The 27,536-nt window shown below is 36.4% G+C and overlaps 1 protein-coding gene across 1 annotated transcript in view; it reads left to right on the top strand.

Annotated features, from left to right (window-relative positions):
* LOC150091961 (pleckstrin homology domain-containing family B member 2-like) overlaps nucleotides 1-27,536 on the top strand; it is a 183,800-nt gene that overhangs the window by 72,162 nt on the left and 84,102 nt on the right. Inside the window, exons 4-7 of the mRNA XM_090377547.1 lie at nucleotides 8,505-8,650; nucleotides 12,057-12,166; nucleotides 12,273-12,312; nucleotides 18,680-18,752. Of these exons, the coding sequence (XP_090233673.1) occupies nucleotides 8,505-8,650; nucleotides 12,057-12,166; nucleotides 12,273-12,312; nucleotides 18,680-18,752 (369 nt within the window). The remainder of the gene's footprint in view (nucleotides 1-8,504; nucleotides 8,651-12,056; nucleotides 12,167-12,272; nucleotides 12,313-18,679; nucleotides 18,753-27,536) is intronic.

Raw genomic sequence — 27,536 nt, 5'->3', positions numbered from 1 at the left:
AAAGACAATCTGTCTAATTGAAAGGCTGTCACGATGCATTACCAATAAGTAATACTTTCCTAAATCAGAATTATAATCTGACTTATTAGTATGCAGTGCCACCTCAGGCATTCATTTATTCCCATTGCCAGGAGTTCAGGCACCTCAAGTACAGCATCTGGAAACTCAGTGCCAGATGCTGTACAACATCATTCATCTATAAATTTAATAGATGAATGATGTCAAAAAGTACATATAATGACTTCAAAATGTGAACAAATATGCTATAATCCTTGTATGATTTATAGCATATCAACAATCAGATTTGCATCCTTATTTTTATAGTCCAGCTCAAAGAAAAAAAAGTCTTGTGAAAAGGCAATGATCTCTCAAATTATAAGGACACCAGTGAGGTGATAATAAGTAATGAAATTCCTGTTGGGGGGAGGGATACTTCATTAATAGGCAACATTGCACTTCTTTTTCAAGAAATGTTACTTATTTCAAGTGTAGCATAAGGCAGCTCATCATGGTAGCCTTATATTTTTGATGGCACAATGGGTAATATTGTTGTACACATTGGCACTGATAACATTAAGAGTAAATCTGAGGAACTTAATTAACAAGTACAGAGCAATGTTGAAAAAAAGTTAAGAGTTAGAGTTAAATTTGAATGTGCCTGCAATTCTGCCCAGATTTAGGCACAGTGGGAGGAATACATGATCAGAGGCTTGTCAATCATTTCAGCCTTGAAGAGATTATGCAAGGTTCATGTGGCAGAACTTTTCTCAGTATAGTCTCTGCTTGTTAACAGGAGAAACTGATTCTACTGGAATCAGATAGACTTAAATATAAAGGGTGCAGTAATATTTGCTCATCCTGTTGATGCAACGTTAGGTGAGTCGGAAAACTGCTAGCTTGGGAGGGGATACAAAGATTAATAGATTAATAATAGCCATAGGCAGAAGCAAAAGTGATTCTTGTACTGCTTCTATTGGAACATTCGGCAGTCTGGAACACAAGATACCAGGGATTTCAAGGCCTGCTGTGAGTCATCATGGAACAAGGAAATACATGGGCTGTGTTAGGGCAACGAAGAGTAAGAACAGGTTCATGTATATGTACTTACATGTACATGAGTGCTAGGAGCATAATAAATAAATTTGATGATTTGAATTCGTGGTGTCACTGAGCTAAAAGAAATGCAGAAATTGAATATGGGGAATACAATGTATTCTCCATATACAGGACAGGAGGTGGGGGGGGACTTATGCTCTTAGTTAAGAAGCACATAAAATCTAATCTAAGGCAGTGCACCAGTTAACATGGGTCACCAGTGCAAAGTTGAGTCAGTTTGGTGTGGCATAAGCACTAGGAAAGTAGGAGTGTATTATACACTTATTGTCTTTGATGAGTATAAGCAACTGTACAGAAAAGTAGTGGGCCAGTAAATCAGAATATTTTATAATTGGGAATTTTTTTCCCAGATATTGACTGGAACTTGAGGCTGGCTGCTCTCACACTAGCATGACTTTTGTGGATTTATTGGATGACTGTTTTCCTCAGCAGCATGTTATAGAGGCAACAAGAAAGAGCAATACTATTGGTCTGATTATCAGCAGTGATTCTTCATGCATTAAGAATTGGCAAATAAAAGAACCACTAGGTGGTAGTGATCACGGTGTATTATTGTGGTTTTTCAGACAGGACCAACTAGTGATGTTACCAACAACAAATTCCAAACAGGAAGCATTCAAGGAAATAATCATAGAAGCTACTTTCATACCTTCAGTTCAAGGCTTAGGCCTAAATGGATGTTAGATGAACTAGAGAAACATGTATGCATATGACATGTAGACCTGGTATGCGTATAAATTATCAGGTGATACAGACGCCTGTGGTAGATATAAACTAGTCTGCAATCGAGTCAAAAAGGAAGTTAGGCAAACGAAGGCAAAGAATGCCAAGAAAAGCAGCAAAGGCTTCTTTACTTATATTAATAATAGAATGAAGGGAGTTGAATCACATCAGTCCACTTGATGTTGATGATTTAACTGTTAATGATACTGCTCCGGTTGCTGTCAAACTTAATAGGTATTTTGAATCTGCATTCACACGTGAGGAATCATTCTTTACGGGGAGTGGATGTCAGAAGTTTATCAAACTCTAACAGGGAGCTAAGTGATTTTGTGATAACTGACGAAAGCAGAAGAGAAATTGCTGAAGTTAAATGAAAGGAAGGCACCTGGGATGGATGGGATCTATCCACTTATATTAAGGGAAACAGCAAGAGAGCAATCCCTTAGCTATAATTATAAGAGCATCCTTGGGTTCATGGCAAGTCTAACAGATTGGACATGTGCAAAGGCTTCCTCAATTCACAAAGGGAATCAATGGTTGATACAAGTAATTATAGATCTGTTAGTTTAACTTCTGTTCCAGGGAAAATAATGAAGTCACTGAAAAAAGAATCGTGCAGGAACATCTAGACGATTGCTTTTATACTTCAGACATTGCCTGGGTTTGTTAAAGATAAATCCTGTCTGACCCAGTTTGATTGGATACTATGATGTGGTCATAAAGGACTGGATGCAACAAATAATTTTGATGTCATATACTTGAATTTCAGGAAAGCTTTTGATACTCTGGCACATGGAAGATTGCTGTACAAATTGGAGCAGTATGGAATTAAGGGTAAGTTGCTCCTATGTATAAAGGGATAGTTGATTGGGAAAAGTCAGGGAATGGTAATGAATGGAATTGCTGTTCATGAACTAAGGTTATTAGTGGAGTCCCCCAGGTTTCAGTGTTGTGCCCATTGTTGTTTTCTATATTTATTAATAATTTTGATGAAGACATATTAAGCTTAATGTCCAAGTTATCATATCAAGTTCAAATTATACAAAGATTGACAAGGTGGTTAATGACAGTATGCTACTGCTACAGGATCTAGAAAAGTTAGGCAGATGGGCTGAGAAATGAAAATCAAAGTTTAACATTGACAAATGCAAAGTACTGCATACCAGTAGCAGTAACTCCAGAGTAATGTACCAACTGTGTGATACTACACTCAGTTGAAAATGAAAAAGACCTGGGGTTAATTGTGCAGTTGGATATGAAGTTCTCTGAGTAGTGCAGAAGCTTGCCAGGAAGACAACTCATGGGTTTTTATCAATGATATACAGAAATTTTGCTAGCAGGGTTAAGGAGGTTATTACCCCCATTGTTTACGGCAATGGTCAGGCCATATCTTGAGTACTGCATGCAGATCTGGAAGCCTCAATTTAGGAAAGATGTATAGCTGCTTGAATGACTACATAGAAGATGTTTGTTTGTTTGTTTGTTTGTTATTTGGTTTTTAGGAGCATTAGCAACTAAGGCCATATTGCTGTGGGATATGCGGTGGTCATTCCCTGACCTTTCCGCATCCTCCGTATTTGGTGGTCACGGGGTTCAAGCCCATGACCACCAAATACGGAGGATGCGGAAAGATCAGGGAATGACCACCGCATATCCTGGAGCAATATGGTCTTAGTTGCTAATGCTCCTAAAAAAACCAAACAAACAAACAACAACAAACTACATAGAAGAGCAATGAGACTGGGACAGGGAACAAAGCGGTGCTCTTACCAAGAAAGGCTTCAGTTCTGCAAATTGCAATGTATGGAGACTAGACACCTGTGAGGTGATGTGATTGAGGTCTTTGAATGGATTGAGGAAGCTCAGTCCGGATCTTCATCCTGCCTAGACCACACATGTGACACAGAACAAATTCAAATTGAGGAAGGACACTTGTAGAGTGTTTGCCATTAGCCAGTGGGTAGTTGATTGCTGGTACAAAATTACATCTGTTGTTGTGGAAGTGATAGCTTAAATAAATTCAAGGAAGAACTGGACAAACTTTTGGAGGAAATGAATAGGTGAAATGGCGTGTATCTTTTTTTTTTTTTTTTTTTTTTTGGATGATGCTGTATCAACTTGCTTTCTTGCATCATTTGACACTCCTAATGCTAATTCTAATGACCCGTTTGCTTAATTTCTCTCCCAGGGAAAATAACAGAAAGAAGTAAAACTGGAACATCTAGACAGGAGTGCAGTAGTTATACTTCAGTCGTAGCATGAATTTGTTAAGTGTAGATCTTCTCTGACCATTAACTGTTAATGATCCTGTTCAAGTCGTTGACAAACTGAATAGGTAATCTGTAGCTACATTCACACATGATGAATTGGAAGGGGGATGACAGAAGTTTATCAAACTCTGATAGGGAGCTAAATGATTTTGTTTATACTGAGTGAAAAGTGAAAGAGAAATTGCTGAAGCTAAGCATAAAAAAGGTGTCTGGAGCGGATGGAATTTATCCAATTATATTAAGGGAAACAGCAAAGGAGGGAAGCAAACTCTTAGTCATTATGAAAGCATCACTGGATTCAGGGGAGGTCCCTATGCACTGGTGATGTGTGAATGTATCTCCAATTCACAAAGGGGATCAAAAAGTAACATAAGTAATTACAGACATGCTAGTTTAACTTCTGTTCCAGCAAAAATAATGGAGTTACTGGTTAAAGAAGTAATGCAGGAACATCTAGACAGGAAGGCAATTATACTGCAGTCACAGAATGGATATGTTAAGGGGCAATCTGATTGGATATTATGATGCAGTAACAAAGGAACTGGATGCAAAAATAATTTTGATATCATATACTTGAATTTCATAAGAGCTTTTGATACTGTTGCACATAAAAGACTGCTATATAAATTGGAGTAGTGTGGCATTAAGGGAAAGTTATTGCTATGGATAAAGGCATGGTTGAGTGGAGAAGTCTTCATGGACTGATGTTATTAGTGGAGTCCTACAAGGTGCTCAGTGCTACAATGGACTCAGTGCTGAGTCCATTGTTGTTTTCTCTCTTTATTAATGATGTTAATGAGGATATATTAGGCTTATTGTCTATGTTTGCAGATAACACAAAGCTTGGCTTCATATCATCTGCAACACTGCCAAAGTCCAATGCTACTGATAGTAACTCAGTATTGCTCAGCTACGTTTTTGTTATGATTACAATAGAAGTGCATAAGTTCCCCATTAAAGTGGTAATCCATGAGAACCTCATATATAGAAATCCAAAGTCAAATTAAATTTTGTTATTTACTTCACTGTTTAAAGAAATATGAAACCATCAGTTTAATGTTGTCCTCACTTCTGCATGCAAACCCCAGAATAGGCAAGTCCCATTGCTGAAAATGATCTGCTTCATGTTGAGAAGTTTCCTGAAGTCATTCACAAAAAGTTATAGGATGTTGGCATGTGGTGGGAATTGATTTAGAGGGCATTTTGACTGTTTTCACTGTTTGTTGGTTTTAAATAGAATTTATTATTACAGACTCCCTTTGTAATTATTTCCCATCTTTGGAATTTTCTTGGAAGTTACCAAAGGAGAAACAAGGATCAGAAATTTTTATACGTGAAATTTTTTTCTCCCCCCCCCCCATGTGTGTGTGTGTGTGTGTGTGGTTTGGAAAATCCTCTCGACGTGATGATGATGATCATCATCAGCCATTTTCAATCCACTGCAGGATGAAGGCCTCTCCAGCAACTTTCCAGTTCCTTCTGTTTTGAGCACTGGCCATCCATTTACTACCCACAAACTGATGAATTTCATCAATCCATCTCTGCCTTTGTCCTCCAGGTTTTTCTTCTAGCTCCTCTTGGGTACCATTCTGTTATTTTCTTAGTCCATCTGTCATCATGTCTTCGAGGTATGTGTCCTGCCCAAGACCATTTTAGTTCTTTAATTTTGATAAGAATGTCCTTTACTTGAGTTTGCTGCCTAATCGATATGTTTCTCTTTTTTTTTTTTTTTTTTTTGATTTGGTAGTTGTTGGCGCATCGGCTTCTGTGGCCATATTGCACCTCCCAAGGTTTTTGCAGTACTTTGATCCAAGCCTGAGGCGGGAATCGAACCCGCGACCTTTGGGTTGCCGGGCAGGTACTTTACCCACTCGGCTAGCCCGGTCGGCCATGTTTCTCTTCTTATCTAACAGTCTGATTCCCAATATAATTTGTTCCATTCTTCGCCGTGTAGTTCTCAGCTTCTCTTCCATTCTTTTAGTGAGTCCCCACGTTTTGCTTCCATAAGTCATGGTGGGCAGTATACATTGGTTGATTATTTTACGTTTCAGACAAATTGGGATATTGCTCCTCACTATGTGACTACATTTCCTGAATGCTATCCATCTGAAATTTATTCTTCTCTTGACTTCCAGCCATTTATCATTATTACAGCTAATAACTTGTCCCAGATAAGTATATGACTCCACCTTTTCAATTACTGCTCCTTCAATCATTATATCCATTTCTGTGGCATACTTGTTCATCATTACTTTTGTTTTAGCCATATTCATCTTTAGTCCAAAATCCTTACCAACTCTGCATAACTGATTAAGATTTTCCTCTAATTCTTTGGAATCGTGGCTTATGACCACAATGTCATCTGCAAATCGTAAATGGTTTAGGTACTCTCCATTCACATCGACTCCTTTCTGCGACCAGTCTAATCTTCTGAAAGCTTCCTCAAGGGTAGCAGTAAACAACTTCGGAGATATTGTATCTTCTTGTCGAACTCCTTTCTCAGTTTTAAATTTGCTACTGTCTTTGTCTAGTCTAATAAAGGAGGTAGCATTCTCATATATTTTCTTCAAAATCATAATATATGTTGTATCTGCCTTGTCTTACCATTGCCCAAAACATTGCCTTCTGCTGTATGGAGTCCAATGCATTTTCATAATCCACAATTGCCAGTCATAATGGTGTTTTATATTCATTTGCTTTCTCCATTAGCTGTGACATTATGTGAAGGTGATCCATAGTTTAGAATCCTGTTCTAAAGCCAGCTTTCTCTTTCGGTTGATTCTCATCAAGTATTCTTTCTAATCTTTTAGTAATGACCCTTGTGAACAAGTTGTAGATGTGGGATTGGTCTATAATTTCCAATTTCTGATTTATCTCCTTTCTTATGCAGCAAAACTGATTCCATTATTCCACTCCTTAGTCATCACACCTTTTCTAATGCATTTTGTGAAGTCTTGCCAGTTTTTGTGTCATGTCTCTTCCTCCCAATTTTAACAACTTTACAGTAACTTCATCTTCCCCTGGGGCTTTCTTGTTCTTAATTTTCTTCAACGCATGTTCTACCTCATCAGGAAGGATATTAGATATGTTGTATGTGTTACCAATTTACCATCCATCTTGCCCACTGCTGGCATCATTCCCTTGCTCCTTGTATAACTTCTTATAGTAGTCTTCTGCTATTTGAATTATGCCTTCTCTGCTATTTATAAGTACACCATCATTATTTGTCTTTCTGTATTACTGCTCATGGCTGCTGATTTAAATCCTTTGTTTTCCCTTAATGCTTGATCTACTTTTCTTGTGTTAAATTTTCTTATGTCCTCTCTGAGTCTCTTTCTAATGGCTTTGCATAACTCAGTATACTCAATTTTCTTCCTGTCAGTGTTTTTCTTGCTCTTCATTTGTCGTCTTCTGTTCATCATGACAAGTTTTTCTTGACAAATTTTTTCTTCTTTGGATTTCTTTTTACGTATAGGTTTCTTGGGCTTTATCACTTTCAGAAAGTTGTAATATTCCTTGTCACTATCTTGGTCCTGAGCAGTCTGCAGAAGCTCAAACTTGTTCTTAAGTTCCAGTACATACTGCTTTTTCTCCTCTTCTGTTATCTCAAAGATCTTTGTATTATTTACTCGAGTCAGTTTTTTCCTTTATTTTCTTACATCTATATCAAGTGTGCATCTTACCATTCTGTGATCACTTCCAACATTTACCTTGTTCAGGACGGTAACATCATTCATGATATATCTTCTGTTAGTGAGGATAAAGTTAATTTCATCAGTTGTTAATCCATTTGGGCTCTTCCATGTCCACTTTCTGTTCACCCTTTTCTTGAAAAAAGTGTTCATTATTGACATTCCTTGAGATTCTGCAAATTCCACAAGTCTTTCACCTCTTTCATTTCTTTCACCAATTCCAAAATTTCCTATAGTTCCCCTTTCTGCACTGTTTTGTCTCTTTCCAACCTTAGCATTGAAGTCCACCATAATGATAGTATAGTGAGTTTTCTGTTCATCTAGAAGACTCAATTTCGGTGTACATTCTTCAATACGGAGGATGCAGAAAGGTTAGGGAATGACTACCGCATGTCCCCGGAACAATATGGCCTTAGTTGCTAATGCTTCTAAAAACCAAATAACAAACAAACAAACATTTCTTCAATCTCTTCATCATCATGGCTCGATGTTGATAGTGATGGAATTAAGTAAGTTGCTTCCTTTGATTTTGGTCTGTTATTTAGCATGATAATTGTGTATTTCAAAACATTAAATTAGTAAATATTAATTTGTAATTTGTGTTCTTTACATAGTAAAGAACACAAATTACAAAATTTTACTTTCATATTTTTCTTTGAAAATTGTCAAACTAAATGTTAAATTTCTTAATTTGACTTTTCAGCAACTATTTTAAAGAAATGGAAGAGGAATTGGGTTGAATTATACAGAGATGGTCATTTAAAATATTATGAAAATGAATGTAGTCCAAATGCAGAAGACATAATTTTTATGCCAACTGAGTGTTTGGCTATTAAAGCAGGTGCTCAGGTAAGCTAAAAAATGGTCATTTCAACATATATGATAATTATGTTTATATATGGTTAACTGTGAATACAATTAATGAAATCCATATATCTTCATATATGGATTTCATTACCTTTACTTTCTGCTTTTTGTAACAGAAAAATTTCAGTAGATCTGGCCCTCCTACAGTGTGGATCTTATAACACAGGTTCATTATAGTACAGTTTGTTTCTTAATGCCAGAAATTCAGATAAGTGGATTATGGATCAAATGTGGAATATAAGTGTTGCTTCAAACCTGTAAAATCATTATTTGGATCTTTATACCCTTTTCTTCAAGCCAATCTGTTTTTAGTGGTGGGGAGGATTAGGGAGCTGCTTTTCATATATTTGTGTCTGGCGCATTTACTGCAATAATCTTGGTCCTTAAAAAACTACAACCATTATCAACCCACTGCAGGATGGAAGCCTCCCCAACGATTTCCCCTTGACACGGACACCTGTATGTGGTGAGGGAACCTCCCAGTGATGCTGCTGGCCTTCCAGATTAGCATAACTGGGATTTAATGCCCATACCTTGGTTCCAGGATTACATCACTAGAATCTAGCGTGTGCGGCACGACCCGTGGAAACTCGCAAAGGGGGATCCTGGTGGGTGAGGGGCCCAGCCTTAATACACCACTTCGGCCCCTACTTCGACAAGACAGGAAGTCCCAGACTGTCCTGACTGGGATCAATCAGTGGGTGATTCTTACTGCTAGTGTTAATTGCGTTCCAATAAGTCTCCCTCCCTTTGGTCTTGGGATGGGATGAAGGCTTGTTGGAAATGTGTGTATGGTGCTCCTAAGTGAACTTGGCACCCTATTCATGTACACAATACTTGCTAGTTCACAAGTGGGCATCCCCTCATATGACTCCATGGTGGGTGAGGTACTTAGGGGATCGGAAATTTTTATCTTATTCATGTGAGTAATTTAAATCCTACTTCTTCTGGGGCTGAACAAGGCACCTACCTAATTGATCAGGTGAGAATGACACCAATTCTGTTAAAAGAGCCAGAACAATTATATGTAGTATCTGCTGCTGCCTTTACAGACACCACCACATCACAGTAGATTCTCCGTAAATGCAGCATATTCACTGCAGAGCTGCATTCTATAGAATTAGTCTTCGATCATGTTAGTAAATGCCAGCACCAACAGTTCTTTTCAATTCCCCCCCCCTAATAATTGTTGCCTGTTAGTCCCCTATACAGGCTACAAGCAAATAATACACCAAAAGATTCACTCCCAGTGGCAGGATTTATGGAATAGACAGACTACCAATAAATTACACGATATGAAGCCTGTAATTGAACCGTGGCAGTTTAATCTGCGCAGGAATCATAAGGAGGAAGTTGCTCTTGCCTGGACCCACATAGTGCAGTCATCTGACACATTCGTATTTGCTGAGGGCTGATGATCCTCATATGTATGAGTCCTGTGACACAGTTTTATCTATTAGACACATTTTAACTGATTGTCCAAATTTTAGCAATACTTGTTTTATCGTTTTTAACCATCTGACTGAGCTGCATACACTCAGTCAGATTTTATCTGACAATGACAAGGTGTCAGCTGTTTTTACTTTTTTACAACATATTACTTTATATACATATATATAAAATAATGCATATTTTTAGAATATATACTGCCTTTTATATGTATATGCATTCTTAACTTTTTGACCAGATAACCTTTTTTAAAGTTACCAGAATCTATTTTTACCTTATCTTGGCACATAATAGCTGTTGTTACTAATGCACCAGAAAAATCTTATACCAAACCAAATCCTCAGTGATTCATGTTGAGGGAATGGACCATGATCTACCACGCTGGTCAAGTGCAGGTTGGCAGATTGACCGTATTTAGCAGTCAGGGGCTTGAACCTCGGTCTACTCAAAGAGCGTGTGTTACTGTACTCTCGCAACTGACCACTCGACTGCAGAGGCCTTATCTTGGTCCTTATGCATATGAAAATCTTTGATTGTAGCTACTGGTCTTAGATTTTTGGTTACATTTAAACCTTCACTGAAACTGCTCATGTGCAACTTTGAATCACCATATTTACAGAAAGAAGTATTGAAATAGGCATTCAGATTGCCAACAAATTGCTTAACCCTTTCAGCTATATGTAGTTAGGTTTCTTATGTGTGCATTTCTAATTAAGGTGAGAGAGAGATTTAGGACTGAACATCTAGGGAGTCAGTGATGAATACATAAAGCCAGTTCTAGAGTGAAGTTGGTAACTACAGGCTGGTCAGTCTGACTTCAGTGGAAGGGAAAATCTTGGAGGCAATAAGAGTGCAATCTGGGGATATTTAGTTAGAAATTGAATTCTATAGGATGCACAACATATTTTTGTTAAGGAAAAATCACGTTTAACTAACATGGTTACTCATGAGCTGGAGGATGTAGGGAATAATTTTGACATTTGAAATTTAGTTAGGCATTTTTTTTCGGTGCCTCCGTAGCCAGGTGGGCAGGAGCAGAAGTGCGTAGCACACTCTTCTTGATTAGACCGGGGTTCGAGCCTGTGACCACGAAATATGGAGGATGCGGAAAGGTCAGGGAATGATCACCGCATATGGCCTTAGTTGCTAATGCTCCTAAAAACCAAATAACAACAACAACAGTTAAGCATTTGACTCAGTCCCTCGTGATAACTTACTGTACAAACTTGTTACTGTATAAGGCAAGATTTTAAAATGGATTGTTGTTGTTTTGGTTTTTAGGAGCATTAGCAACTAAGGCCATATTGCTCCGGGATATGCGGTGGTCGTTCTCTGACCATTCCGCATCTTCCGTATTTGGTGGTGATGGGCTCGAACCCCGGTCTAATCAAGAAGCATGTGATATGCACTGCTGCTCCTTCCCACCTGGCTACGGAAGCACCCTTAAAATGGATTGCAGGGTAGCACAAGGCAAGTGGCAGTGGATTGTGATTAATGGATTCTCTTCAGATTGGTGTAATGTCAGAAGTGGGGTTTCCCCCAAGGATTGGTTTTTGGACCACTGTTGTTTTTGTTCATAAACAACAAAGGTGTTGTCAAAATTTGTAGGTGACGTAAAGATTGGGAGAGTGGTTAATGATCAGTCATGCAGTGCTACTTCAGGATGACTTGGGCAGACTTCAAGGATGGTTAGAAAAGTGGCAAGTTTAGTGTAGCAGAATGCAAGATTTTTCCACTTAAAATCGAACTACTCTTCTTCAGCCCATCTCACAAAGCTGTAGTAGATTTTGTCCAGCAGGATTGTTAAGTATGAGAAATATATTTGTACAGGGAACATGTTTCTTATATAATAATTTTATCTGCATAAGACAATATATTCTGTTGCATAAAGTCTTAACTGGAACTGAATTACTCATTGCAGTTTGCCTCTTTTGTATAGGTAGAAGGAGTTCAACCACCCGAGGGTTATGGAGCCCAGTGTTTGTTGTCAGTTGTCACATCAACAGGAAAAACTTGGATTTTCTGTGGGGAATCATTAGATGATATGAGGTGAATTTAGTTATGTCTGTTTTTATTCTCTCTCTATCCAAATCACAATATTCTATATATTTGACTATCACTTTGCATTTACTAAAGACTTACTTTTAATTTTCAGAGCTTGGCAATTAGCACTTGAACAAGCCCGTCTTTTTGGAGTGAGTATTAAAGAATTAAGAACTTAAGAACTTGCTGTATTTCTGTGGTATTCAGACTTTAATCTATTAATGTGAATCTTGTTAAAAATTAGCAGTAATATGTTTGTTAAACAAAATAACCTGAACTTATTTTGTTCAATGTACATCATATACTTTTTTAATGTAGAAAATTTACAGGAACTGATGTTTTCATAGTTGATGTTTTTATAAGTACAAATTTAAGGAGGTGCCTCCGTAGCCAGGTGAGAAGGAGCAGCAGCAGTGCGTAGCACATGCTTCTTGATTAGACCGGGGTTCGAGCCCGTCACCACCAAATACGGAGCATGCGGAAAGGTCAGGGAATGACCACCGCATATCCTGGAGCAATATGGCCTTAGTTGCTAATGCTCCTAAAAACCAAATAACAAACAAACAAACAACAAATTTAAGGAAGTTAGATAGCTCAAAACCTGTTAAAATATGAGAGATGTAGCTCATGTTTTAGTGAGTTTAACTTTTCATTAAGGCGCCTCGGTAGCCAGGTGGGAAGGAGCAGCAGTGCGTAGCACACGCTTCTTGATTAGACCGGGGTTCGAGCCCATCACCACCAAATACGGAGGATGCGGAAAGGTCAGGGAATGACCTCCACATATTGTCAGAGCAATATGGTCTTAGTTGCTGATGCTCCTAAAAACCAAATAACAACAACATAACTTTTCATTATAGGACAAAACAATTTCCATCCTATGATTTACTAAAAGGCATCCTCCGAGTTATCCTTACTTGTACAATTTACCATTTACAAGAGTGAATCATCTTACTTTTGTAATCTGTGCTGCAGTACTTGCGATTACTCCAGCTTGAAAATATAATTATAAAGGTTAAAAAAAAAAAAAAAACGGCGCCTCTGTAGCCAGGTGGGCAGGAGCAGCAGTGCATAGCACACGCTTCTTGATTAGACCAGGGTTCGAGCCCATGCCCACCAAATACGGAGGATGCGGAAAGGTCAGGAAATGACCACCGCATATCCCCCGAGCAATATGACCTTAGTTGCTAATGCTCCTAAAAAAAAAAAAAAAAAAAAAAAAAAAACAAATAATAATAATAATTAAAAAAAAAAAAAAAAAACTCAAACATAAGTGCAATATGACCTCAATTCTGCATATAATTCTGCTATTTCTTGCTTAAGCATTTCTGTGCTTATATAAGAAATCCACTCTTGGAAAACACACACAACTCGTGTGCCATATTGTTTTCAAGTCAAGTCTTATTTCATAACATAAAATAAATTTAATTTCAGTATGCAGCATCATATAAACCATATAAATAAAAATAATGTTGCTCACTGTCATAAACAAAACAGAGAACATTGTCTTAAGTGAATAAAGGGAGCGCTCTCAACTACATTTAGGTTGTTTATTATAGCAATGGGAAACTGATGATGATACAGCTAAACCTATATCCCTATGCTGAAAAATAAACTAAAAGGTTATCAGTAATTATCTCAATCTGACCCTTCATGAATTCTGTGTCTACTTCATTTCCACACAGATGAATACATACACAGATTTTATATACATATTAACATTAATGATGACATACAAAATTACACAGTTTAAGAACAAAGAGAATGATCTGTCACCATCTTCACAGAATATTGAAAGGGAATCAGATTTACTTCTAACCATGTATGTATATGATACCTTTGTATGTTACGTGATAACATACCTTTGTTTGTTATTTTTGTGTGTGTGTGTGTGTGTGTGTGTGTGTGTGTGTGTGTGTGTGTGTGTGTGTGTGTGTGTGTGTGTGTGTGTGTGTTTTCTTTTCTGAGGAAGTTGAGCAGGCATAGAATCCATGAAACATCAGATTCAGGTAATTATTGAAACCTTTCAGTTTGTCACCATAGGCACCTGTATATGAATTTTTGGCTTTGTTATATCAACATTAGTTTTTGACTGCTATAATAAACAATCGACATGTAGTTGAAAGTACTTCCTTTATTCAGCGGTTCCTAATCATACGTGATGTCATTCAGATCACATCATAGATCAACCTCATAGTTGACTACTATAACTGAAACGTATAGAAGAAATGTATTGTGTAGAAGAAAACTACTGATTATAAACAACTTTTGTTATATACTCCTATTACTAGACTAAATTGAACAGTGCATCAATTTATTAAAGAAATAATGGATTCACTTTCTTGGTAATGTTGTTTGATTAAAAACAGTATTAATAATTATAGATTGACTTGTGGATGAACATAATCATTTCTAAAGGCCATAAGCCAAAAGTTCTATTGCTGGAGGCACAATAGTGTACCCAGACAGTAAAATCAAAAAAAAAAAAAAAAAAAAAACAACATAATATAGAATAGCATTATTTTCTCAGACTATTTCAATACCTGCATTAAAACAGTATCCCACTTTTTCACTAAGTTTTTGCACTGAGACAACATAGCCCCATAATAGGTTGTATATGTAACATTTATGTCTGATAAAAGTTACATTTTCATTCAGAAGTTTTCTTCCACACTCCACTTGTCTGCTCATTTGGATTCAATACATTTATTCACTGTTTGGCTCTGTCACACCATTTCACAGCAGATGCCTTCGTTTTGAATACTTAACAGATTCACCTTCTTGGTGATGTTTAATTAACTTTAAGTCAAATCATGGATAAACATGGTCATTTTTAAAAGCATAAGCCCAAGCTCGGCCACTATCACTGGAGGGACAATAGTGTCTCCAGATGGTAAATAAATAATAAATATCCATTTATGTGTACTTGCATAAATTTAAAAGATGTTCAGCCATATGTACCCTTGATGGCAAAGGTCAGAAAGGTTTACAGAGATCCTAACATAATAAAATAAAGTCTTGAGATGGTCCTGGAAAAAGCTATCAAGGAATTTAATTCTCTTGTCCTGTAGTGCCTCAGAGTTTGGACCAGGTAATTTGAGTGTAAATATACTAACTAATGCTAGTTATATAGTTTAGTGAAGGAAGATAGATTTTAGGTTGATAGTCTAAAATCTTTATCTTCCTTCACTAAACTATATATCCTAAAGATCTTAATCTCATGGTCAGGAAAACCCAAGAGCGTGGAAAATTAAATTCTAGATATTGTGCAAATGAAACCCAATTGAAGATTAGCTCATTTCAGGAAACTGATACCGAACTAACACATTACACGAAACCACCACTTGCACTTTACATGAAATTGGACTGTTGGTAACCCTGGGTATAATCTCCATGTGCAAGTCCTGAAATGGGCCACCTAGTGTACTAGAGGTGACCACTTAGTTGCAAACAAACGTAAGCTGGGGTTGAGGTGTGGCATTTACACCACAGCCCTCTGTGTTACCAGGTAGTACTAGGTGGTAGATGATTCATCAACCAGTGCAGTACCACCACTTTGCTTGTTGGAGGCATGAAGTGATGGAACCCATGTTTAGTCTCTTGAGCAAAGTTCTGGCAACCCCTCCCATCTCTTCATTATGCAATATGATTGATGTCTTTTGAGGTTATGATGGGCATCATGGTGAGATCCAGTCTTCCTTACATTTTGAGGGTACAGCTGCAAAACTGTTCTCAGGCTGGCTGCTAGATACTCCACCAGACAACCTATTGGTAATGCTCCAGGAGGCTTCTGGATCAGCTAGGGTATAATCTCGCTGCCTATACTCTGCCAGATTGTGACAAGAGGAAGTCCAAGTAGTGGATGCAGGAGAATATTGTTGAGGATATGTTATGTCAGGGAGCTGGGACTATTCATGCCATGTGTACGCCATACCCAAAAATTCCATTACTTCCTACAAAATGATCTCCCCACCTATTCTTACTAAATACATCACAAATAATAAAATTCACAAAACAACCTTATCTGTGAAAATATCTAAATATCCCAAACACTTCCTCGTTCATTTTGCAAATATATGTGGTCTCAGTTCCAATCTGAATGATGTCCATTCCCAGTTACAGTCTGCTAAACCCCATGTACTTTTTCTGACAGAATCCCAATTATCAGTTGATTCAACCACTGCTCGTCTCAGTTGAATAATTAGGATTATTCATTGTACAATGAATAATCCTAATTATTCATTGTACAATTCTTTTCGCTTCAAAAATGGTACTTGCACCTATGTCTGCTGTGATATTCCCTGTCAGAAACTTAGTAATTTGGAATGTCCTCTAATCTTCTCTGGCTTAAAATCAGTATTTCCCATTCTGTTCCATCAGATTCATCTGTTTTGCCTCTATCTTTCTCCCAACTCCACTAATCACTTGTAACTCTGACTTCCTCTCTTTAAAAATCTATTTTCTCCAGTCCAACTTCCTAACAGTGAGGTAATTTTCCTTGGTGATTTTTCACAACTTTGGTTGGATTTCATTTTCTAGTCGAGATGCTGAGGCTTTTGCAATTACTAATGTCCTTGCACAGATTGTTCATTTACCTACCAGAATACCAGACAATCCTAAGCACACAGCCAACACCCTTTTTTTTTATTTTTTTTATTTTTTTAATGAAAACCCCAAACACGAGAGGTATTAGATCCTATAGTACTTAGTACTGTGCTTGAGTTGGAGGTTGAGAAGACGAGAGAAGATATCTGTTGACATTAGACTTGAACTTCTGTAGACTGTAAGGCAGTTGAATGAATAAATGAAGATGCAGAAGAGCAGTGCCGATGGAAGTATCTGTAGAAAAGGCATGCAGCAAAAACAGTATGTCTATGAGACAGCGAGTGGAGAGACTCTGTTAGAAATGAGTCATTAATTAACCTAACTGTCCTCTTCTGAATGGAATCTAGAAGCCTGAGAGAGGTTTTGGGGGCACCGCCCCAGATGTGGGAACAATATTCCATGGTAGAGCGGATTTGTGATTTGTACAGAGTGAACAGCTGTTTGGAAGAAAAGTAATGCCGAGAGTGAAAAAGAAAACCAAGTTTTTTAGATGCAGAAGAAGCAATATTTGTAATGTGCTTGTGCCAAGAGAGATTAGAAGTCAGGGTAATCCCCAAAAGAGATATATCAACTTGTCTAGAAATCAGAGTGTCACCAGAGATAAGCATAGGAGCAGAAGAATCCTTTTTGCAAGATATAAGATAAGACTGAGTCTTGTCTTATATCTTGGTCTTTTTCTCATAAATAACCCTTCCAAGTACATGGTCAGTCCTCTAGGCACCTCAGATCATAACTTGGTGATGGTCTCTTCGCCAATGGAGCCTTTCTCTTGTGGTCATTCTCAACCTCATTGTTTGACATTACAAGAATGCAAAATGGGATGATCTACAAGATTTCTAGATTATGGTTTTAAATCTTCTGATGTCAATGTTCACTCAAATGTACATATGTGCATTTCTGTTATAAAATTTCCAAATTTCATGGGGGGAAAACTCACATTAGGTGGTTTGCATATTGTCTTCAAATTTAGACAAGAAAGAATTAGAAATAGTGATAAATATCTGCAATCAGTGAAGAAAAATTTCCAGGAATGGTTTTTGAATGTAAGATTTCCTCATCATGACTATTCAAGAGATTAAAATCATGTGAGTTATTATGTGTAAAGCCAGTGGTGGAAAACACTTCCGGCACTTCTTTCGAAGTTATACCGCTACTGTGAAGTACTTTGGAGAGATTTTGCATCTGCCATCGTGTGCGAGTATAGTGTCTTTGTATGTTCTTTTATTTATTTGTTACAAGAAATTGGAGTTCTGCTCTTGAACTTATTTGCTGTACAAATAACTTTAATTGAAGAGTCAACTGCAATAATTTATATATGTTAATTATTGGGAATTCTCCAGGACGCAAAATTTAAATATGGCAATTCTTCTGAAATCTTACGTAAAAAATATAGCTTTGCTGTAAAAAATTCAGAGTACCATTATAGAGAAGAATGTCCTTTTGCTTTTATTCTCATAATAGTGTAGAATGTTTTTCTACATTATTATTACAATCATCCCTAAAATTAAGTGTTAGTTAGACCTAAAGAACTGATTTTAATGCCTCCCTTAATGAGTTAAGCATTCCCTTTAACTCATTGCAGTTTCTGTTTGGGTTATCTGTTGGCAGCATACTACAAGATTTGAAGTAAGAGAATAGTCATTTCTTGGACAAATTTCAACACACTGTGAATACCTTGGGTGTTGAAATCTGGTGGGAGAACCATGATGGAATGAAAGCTTTCATTTTTGGGGAAAAAACCAGTAATCGTTCATTTTTGGAAATGTTAGATCTACTGTACTAGAACTTAAATTCTTGCTTCTAGTGTGAAGTGCTAGTTAACTCTATGGTCCCTATTAATAGTTTTAAAGAATTTTAGTTACAGAAAAATGATATGATATTTCCTGTTATTGTTGTTTTAATCATATATCCTTTTAGATGCATCCTCAGTTGTCTGGTCAACCCCCAGCCTACATGCCATATAATCCAGGTTACTTACCAGCATATACAGGTAAGAATGCTAATAGTCTTTATGTACCAACTAGAATATAGATTTGTTATGCTTGATATAAATTAAATGTCTTTAAAACGAGGTAGTTTTATTTACTGGAATTAGGATGTTCACTGATACTGTATTGCTTGATATCACTATAAACAGTGTATAGTGTTTTCCCACCTGAATTGAAAATTTCTTGGTTCATTTTCTGTTGTGCACCAGAGCAACTCAGTAAAGGCTTTTTCAGTTTTTCATAAAACTATGTTATGTGTAGTTCAACATGGACCAGGAACAGTTTACAAGCATTATTATTGAAGATTCCCTGGGAACAAGGATTGCCACTTGGGTTGCAATGAACCAGTATTGCCAAATCTACTGCAGAAACTTCAAATGATATGTGAACAGATTACACAATATACTGAAGTGGTTATCTTGTCCTTAATTTCCTATAGTTGTGTTCTCATTTTCAGAGTTACCTTGGTGTTTATTTTAACCCTCTGGTGGGTGCATTCTGGCACCAGAAATAAAATAAAATTAATATTTTTTAAATGTTTTTTTAATTTTAAGTAAAAATTTGAATATTTCTGATGAATGATCAATTTTGATCTGCATCATTGATTATTTTTAATTTGGGAAAATAGCCGTAATTTTTTTTTTTTAACTGCTCTGTGTTCATATAGACACACTGCTTCATTTCCCAGGGTCATAACATATTAAGGGTTTTTTTTTTTTTTTTTTTCCCTTTTCTTTTTTTGTTACCTTCAAAGAACAAGATTGCTGTTACTAAAGATATTATTTGTTTATTATTCAGAATTTTAAAAAATAATAATAAAGTGTATTATTTTAAACTATTTCTTCGTTTTCCCAAAAATAACTTATTGGTGGCAAACATATTATACTGTGTTTTTTAGGTAACTTTTTATGCATTGGCCAAAAAAAAAAAATAAATAAATAAATAAAAGTAAGTAACACAAAATCATGCACTTACCTCCTCACGAAAATAATCCAGTTGACCTTTTAATTTATGCAAATTGTCTGCCTCAGCTTCCTGCGGAGACAACTTGTTTCAGTAATCAAAGACTCGCTGTCTAAAAGAAATCTTCCTACAATCTAGTCTAAACCTTTTCCACTGTAATTTGAATTTATGGCCACTGCCACTACTAGTCCTGGACTTCTTTATAACAGTGAAAATTCTGCCTTCATTCATTTTACTAACCCCTCTTAGAACCTTATAAATCTCAATCAGGTCCCCTCTGAGGTGCCTGGTTGCCAAGCTCTGTAGCCCACATAATTGGAGTCTTTCCTCATACTGTCACCCTTTTGCTGATCTCACCATATGGGTTGCTTGTCTTTGGACCCTTTCAAGATTCTCATTGTCTTTTTTCAGGTGAGTTCTCCATGTTACTGGACATGGTCAAAGAACCTGTCCAGTATCATAAGAAAAACTAATGTCATACAGAAAAGTAATAGGTATTACATTAAGAATGTTCCCAGAATGATTTCTATTTATCTATTTTTTGAAAATGAGTGAATGTACTGATTAATTATTAAAGGGCATAATTTTAACATAGGTATAGAACAAGTGAAAGAATGACACTTTACTACATACTAGACTGTTTAATTTAGGAAATTTACATTTTAATTTGAAAACCATACAATATTTATTTGTATGGTTTCAAATTAACTTATTTCAATCCGTCTTCTGAGATGAAATATGTATTAATTAATGACTAAACTGTTTAAAATTACATGAGAGAGAAAGAGAGAGAGAGAGGGTTAAACTTGTATCCAGTTATGTGTAGAAGTTTGAAATCTCTTTCTCTGGGTCATGTTACCCCAAAAAAAGTTTGGTGGTAACATGACCGACCCAGAAAGGCGCAGGCTTCAAAGTGTTGTGCACATCACAAGAAAACACTGAATTCACACACACACACACACATGCACACACATTGTTAAAAGCATCTGGTTGCTCTTGGAATTTGAGAAAATAAACTATACTCATCATCCATGTGTCAGGAATAGATATAAAAGTAATTGTATTCATACTAAAAGTAAGCAGAATGATGTTGTAGTTAGATGACTAAAGGTGTTGAACTTAATGACTTACATCTGGGAAGCTATCATAGGATTCTCATTAGAAATCAATCTGTTCAAGTCATTGCAGTAAAACTGCAATGTTCTAGATCAGGAGTCGGCAATCTTTTTAAGTTAAGAGCCATTTTTGATCTAATTTAAAAAAAAGAGAGAATCCGAAGAGGAGTCGCACTTCAGCTCAAACTGGGGGGGGGGAGTTATCTAAGAAATGTAATAGAGTGGGAAGATGGTTTATTAAAAAAAAATATTTTTTGAAATATTATTTATTAATAATATTTCTAATTAATGTGACTGTTGCTACTGAACTTCTTGAGCAAGTCTCTCAACATCAGGCAAGTATGCCTTAATTTTCATCTTTAAACATGCTGAGAGACTCGCATTGTTCAGACAGTTTCTTGATTATTTTTAATATAGTTCATGGTCGAAAATATTTGCTCGCAGAAATTTGTCAAACAAAAATCTGAGAGAAGTCCAAACACAAATATTTTCAAATTTGTGTGTCCGGTACCCCATGCATTGAACACAATTTGGTCTTGTTTTTTCAACTCGTCTATTGGCATCCATTCATGTAGAATTGCAAGAGCAGCCTTTTGCCTTTCCAAACCCTCAATTTCAGTTTTAAGGCATTTTAGTCTTGCATTCCACATATCCTTGATTTTTAAGTTCTCTAACTCCATTTGAAACTTTGCTTCATGTAGGCTAAAAGTTAAAGAGCAGCAGTTAAATGCTCAAAGAGCTGCATGTGGCTCACAAGCCACAGGTTTCCGACCCGTGTTCTAGATCAGTGGTGGTTGATGTAATTAACTGGAACATTGTAGTGCTACTGCAGTTTGGAAATGTTTGGGTGTGCTGCAGAAATTCAGAGAAAGAGACTGGAAGTGCTCAGTAGTATGACTCATTGAGCATCTCCAGTGGTATGGTGATTACTGTCCAGTCCTCATTAAATACTGGAATTTCTTGCATGTGAATACTATCAATCAGGAACACAAAACCGAACATCACAACATGTAATACATAATTATCCGGTTCACGACCCATCATAATTGGTATCTGAAATGTAGGAAAACTTTGTTATGGATGATGAAGTGACAGATTATGGTACTTGGTTTACTGATCTCATTTTTCTGCTTGGGTCTGGCAAGTACCCAGAGAACATTATTTACCAGTGTGTTTTTTCAGATTGTGAAAAATCTATTTATTGTCTGGGTTTGTACCTTTTGGTTTGGGAATTATCATTAGTCATTGTTCCTGGACAATAAATGCCATGGTATTTAATTGACATTTTAGATGATTACACTCTTCCTCTTTCTTCTGTGACAGAACTATGGGGAGGGGCATTTTCTGTTTCGGTATGAAATCACACCATGTTGTATTGCAAGTCTGTAGTTGCCTTGGTTTGAAGAAGTGTGCAAAAGCTGAATTGATTACTGTGTTTAAATGGGAATGTAACAAGATAATGCCTTCCTGCTGAAAATCAGTTTCGAGTCTGCTGAGAAGGATAAATTGTGTAAAGGCAACTGATGAGATGATGCATTACTAAATACTGTATCAGTAAAAGTTTCTTTGAAACATGCAAGTTTTGGCAATATGGTATTTATGGTAAAACCTCAATAATTCGAAGTTGAAAGAACCGAAATACATCCATTTGGATTTAAACAGGTTCAAAGTGTATGCACAAATTCAGAACGTGTCAGTATTAATTAATGAAGAAATTTTTTGCCACTCTTATTAACACTGCAGAATTTTAAATTAAATATATATGTACAGTTGGAACCAACTAACTGCACACACATATATATATATATATATATATATATATGTATCCAATATTTTAAATTAAATAAAACATAAGCCAGTAGTATGGCAAAAACTATAGAGCGAAAATTAACATAAAAATAACCCAAATAAACAAACGAACGAAAAAAGAAATAGACATAATAGTAACCCGATAACCCTTATGTAATTTTGAGTTTTAAATCCGATTAATAAAACTATACAAACTTTAGGATAATGCCAATTATATAATAATTTAGTGGTACCCCCCCAGAGGTACCAGTTCCGAAAGACGTGAAATATCACCAAAAGAGGGTTAAAGTTGCACGGCGGTGGACCACCGCCGTGCAAATCCTCTGCACTGGTGGATCGATCGGAGGAGGGAGGGTGAAATGGTACTTCGATCTTTTCATCAAGGCGACGATTTGTATAGCGATTGAAATGCAGCGATTCCATGACCATTATTGGCCTCGTGGTCCTCTGTCGATATGGGGCATAATGGTCAGTCTGTATTTTACTTTAATTTATTTTGATTTTGTTATCGTTTGGTAGTTCCTTTAACCCTCTTTTGGTGATATTTCACATCTTTCGGAACTGGAACCTCTGGGGGGTACCGCTAAATTATTATATAATTGGCATTATTCTAAAGTTTGTATAGTTTTATTAATCGGATTTAAAACTCGAAATTACATAAGGGTTATCGGGCTACTATTATGTCTACTTCTTTTTTCGTTCATTTGTTTATTTGGGTTATTTTTATGTTAATTTTCGCTCTATAGTTTTTGCCATACTACTGGCTTATGTTTTATTTAATTTAAAGTATTGGATGTATTTCAGCTTCATATGGAGGAATTGCATGTCGCTGCCTCTAATGAACGCCTAATTATTTATTTATTCCCTTTATTATAATTTAATTTATGTTAATATTTAATATAAATCAATGATAGTATATATATATACACAGTTGTTGGTTAATTTAGTCAACATGAGAAAGATAACAATTGTGCAGTGAAGAAATTCAGTAAATTTCTTGCATGTGATAAGATTGCTGAGCTTTGTTTTTGCTGCCATTATACAGTTTGATGCATATAAGCTTTGCATAAAAAAAATAAGTACTTTTTGTTTATTATGTATAATTGTACATACAGTCTAAAGAGAGAGTATCCATATTTTTGGATATTATCTGCTGTTTAATACTTGTAATCCAAGCAAATAAAAGAGTAACATTTCTCTTTTTTTTTTTTTTTTTTTGTGTTATCACTCTCAGTAAACTTTAAACATGGATTGCTCTCACTACTTTAGCTGGTGATCAGTTAATGTCACTTTAGAGTGGCTAGGAGTGGTAGGCAGGAAAATGCTTAATGTCTCTGAGTACTGGTGAAAAATATATATTTGATTACAGTTGTAAAATTTTACCTTGGTTATGGAATTAAATCTGTTTATCAGTTTTTTTCCCTCTCTCTCTTTGTGTGCATAAATAAGTAGCTATTTATGAAAAGATTAACCCTGAAAGGAAAATATTACATGCAACTATATACTAAATAAATGTACAAATTTTCAGGATGTTAGAATGGTTTAATTTGAAATAAAGTCTTGTATCTTTTGTCTTTTAACATGGTTCAACAAAGTAATATTGAAAGCAGGAGAAAAGCATCTTAAGCAGTTTTGTGGTTAATCTCCTCTGTAGATAGCGATTTAATTTGTACACACAAAAAAATATATTTTAATTCCACACAACCAAGGTAAAATTTTACAACTGTAATCAAATGTATGTTATGAGAGCCCTACCTCCCCATACTGGGCTTTTGCTTGGCTGTTCTATGATTAGCATACCTAATTGTAATTATCAAAAGTAGTTGAGCACTATATTACAAAGTTTATTGAACGGGCAGCAGTGCTAGAACAGAGAAATAGCAAATGTTTTGCAAAGATTACACAGCATTTGTTTTAACATACAGCTCATATACACTGAAAGGACAGAATTCACGGGATACCTGGTTCCTGGGCAATGCGATGTTGTCACCCCTCTTGCTAGTGAACAAACCCACCGCTCCTCGAGTATATAGGTACACTGCCTTCGCATAGATGGTAATTTGATGTCAGTATGGATAAATGTCATGAGTTAACAAACTTTGAAAGAGGGATGATAATGGATGCCTGATGCATGGGTCACTTATTGCGGAGGTGATATAGAAATTGCACTATCCGCATTTGACAGTATCAAGAGTGTATTGGGGATACGCCATTTCTTGTGGGCAGAAATCTGATGGATGAACTTGGCCGTCGATGTCTGTCTCACATTGTTTCAGCCAACCAGAGAATGACAGTGGCACAAGTAAACACCGACTTCAACGAGAGAGGTGCCAGAAACATCTCTACCAAGCCCATCAGGAGATCATCAGCTGCAATAGGTTATGGGAGCCACCGAGTCCCATTGCTAACACCACAACACAGGATTCTATGCCTTAACTGGGTGAAAGAACATCAGCACTGGACTCCGGATGATTGGAGATGGGTCTCCTGGTCTGATGAGTCCCATTTCCAGTTTTTTCAACTGTTCAGGCAGGTGAATGGTTGGTAATGGTCTGGGGGTGTTCAGCTGGGGCACATGTTGGGACCTCTTATGTCTAGATGCAACTCGGAATGGTTCAGGTTGTGTCCATCCTTGCAGACCATCTCCATCCCTTCATGATCATCGTGCACCCACAGGACAATGGACTCTTCCCACAGGATAATGCTCCTCCCCACAGAGCTGTGGTGACTAGAACATGGTTCGAAGAGCATTCCGCAGATTTTACCACAATGGAATGGCCTCCCCGTTCAACGGACATGAACCCTGTGGAGCATCTTTGGGATGCTGTGGAAAGGTCTATTCGAGCTTTGAATCTTCCACCCAGGAATGCGATGGAATTATGGACAGTGGTGCAGCAAGCATGGATGGAAACACCTGTGGAATGCATTTGTAAACTAGCAGACTCAGTGCCTCGCAGTGCGACTGCCCTTATCTGTTTGAAAGATGGGCCTACCCGTTACTAGGTAGGCATCCCATGATTTCTGTCCACTCAGTGTGCATCGAGCTGCATGACTTTTTTCAGCAAATATGAAACTCGCCAATTTTTGTTATTATATATGAGAAATCTTTTTGCTAATTTTGAAATTTTTCTGTTAATTTTTTTAATCTTCCAATGGGAAAGGTTTTACCTCCCTCCTCTGAAGTGCATTTTTTATTGTTCTATTCAAATTGAGTGCGTACATTTGGACACTTCAGTATGCACAATATCTGTATTGAAAAATTGCATGTTATGTGTCATTAACAATCTGTCCCCCCCTCCCCCTCCCGCCCTTTGGTAAGCAAATTGATTACATGTGTAATAATTATACAATGATAAATTTTGCGAGGCACTGGCAAATTTTCATTATAATGATGTTTTACCCTAATGTTTTCAGTCTTTTCAAATTATATGAGCTATTCATAAGTTGCTGAGCTCAATTCAGTTTTTGAATTTCATTATAGACATATTTCAAATAATCCATCCTAAAATGCAGGTAAAACCCTATATCGTTGCTGGGGGAATAGCAGCTTCGAAATAGGTTGTATTTCAAATAATCCAGTATCAAATTAATAAAGAGCAAATGCAATGGAACTTTTGTGACGTTCTGAACTTATTGATTCTTAGAGGTTAGTTATATACATATTAAGGATGCACTCTTTCTCAGACAGTAGACATAAGGGGCATAAATTGAAAAGGGATGGCTGCAGGATAGAGTGTGAAAATTTGCTTTTAGCTAGTTTGTGATTGATTGTTGGATACTTCCATCTGGTGTTTTGCCAACATCAGATGTAAATATTTTTTCTTTGTTTTATTATTTTACCATCAGTGGATAAAATGGGTCAAGAATCTTAAGTGGTAAATGCACTGTTACTGTAGTTTTTTTTTTTTTTTTTTTTTTCCCTTTACGATGCCGTACTTTAAAAATATTAAACATCTTTGCTGTTTAAAGATGTTTAATATTTTTAACAGCAATTATATACACTTAAAATAATTAAATTTCAAAATAGTTAATTTCTTACAATGATCTCATGTTTATAGGATAATCAGTTTGCAAGTATAATGCAACTAATCATAGACCACAATCTAACAATTACTGTAGCAGAGTGGTTGTACATAATTTCCTCCCCCACCTACCTTCAACCTTGAGTTATGCTATTAAAGTATTCCTGGAAATCATTGCATTGGCGAAAACCAACGTCTGGGAAATCATAATCATTTTCCATAGAAAATAGTGTAATGTGGACTGGATTATATTCTGGATCAGACTATAGGATTCTCTCCCCCCAACCATACACTCCTTAAGGATATACTATTTTAGGTTATAAACAGTGTTGTAGTCTTAAAATTAGCAGAAGGTATACTCTGTGAATGTTATGTATGCAGAGAGTGTACTGTGCTTATTAATCGAATTACAGAGGATATACCCTTACATATATATTTAGAAATCCAGAAGGTATACACTGTTCATCTAAAAAAAAATCCAGAGCATATTTGGCATATACCCACATATACCCTGCACTACAACCCTGGTTATAAACAGCAATTTTACAATATGATGTAAAATTTTACAATTTTAAAATACAACAATTTTACAATTTTAAAATACAACAATTTTACAATAAAGAGGAACCAGACAGACATTTGGAGGGAATGGTGTGTTTTTTTTTTTTTTTTTGGGGTTATGCTGCATAAGCTCATACACTTGCTTTCTTGCATCACATGCCACTACTACTAATACTGAGTTAGTAGAAGCAAGTTATAAAAATATAACTTACTCTTTCAATTCATGCATACTTTGCATAATATGTTTAGCAGTTTTTGCCATTTTAAATATTTGATCCTTAAAAAGAATGTCATATGCTGCTGTTTACAAAAATAT

The sequence above is a fragment of the Mastigoproctus giganteus genome, chromosome 1 (assembly GCF_048544385.1).
Source record: "Mastigoproctus giganteus isolate SK-2022 chromosome 1, ASM4854438v1, whole genome shotgun sequence".
Taxonomy (NCBI): Eukaryota; Metazoa; Arthropoda; class Arachnida; order Uropygi; family Thelyphonidae; genus Mastigoproctus; species Mastigoproctus giganteus.
The sequence above is the reverse complement of the archived record's forward strand: the minus strand, read 5'-3'. Positions and strand labels throughout refer to the sequence as shown.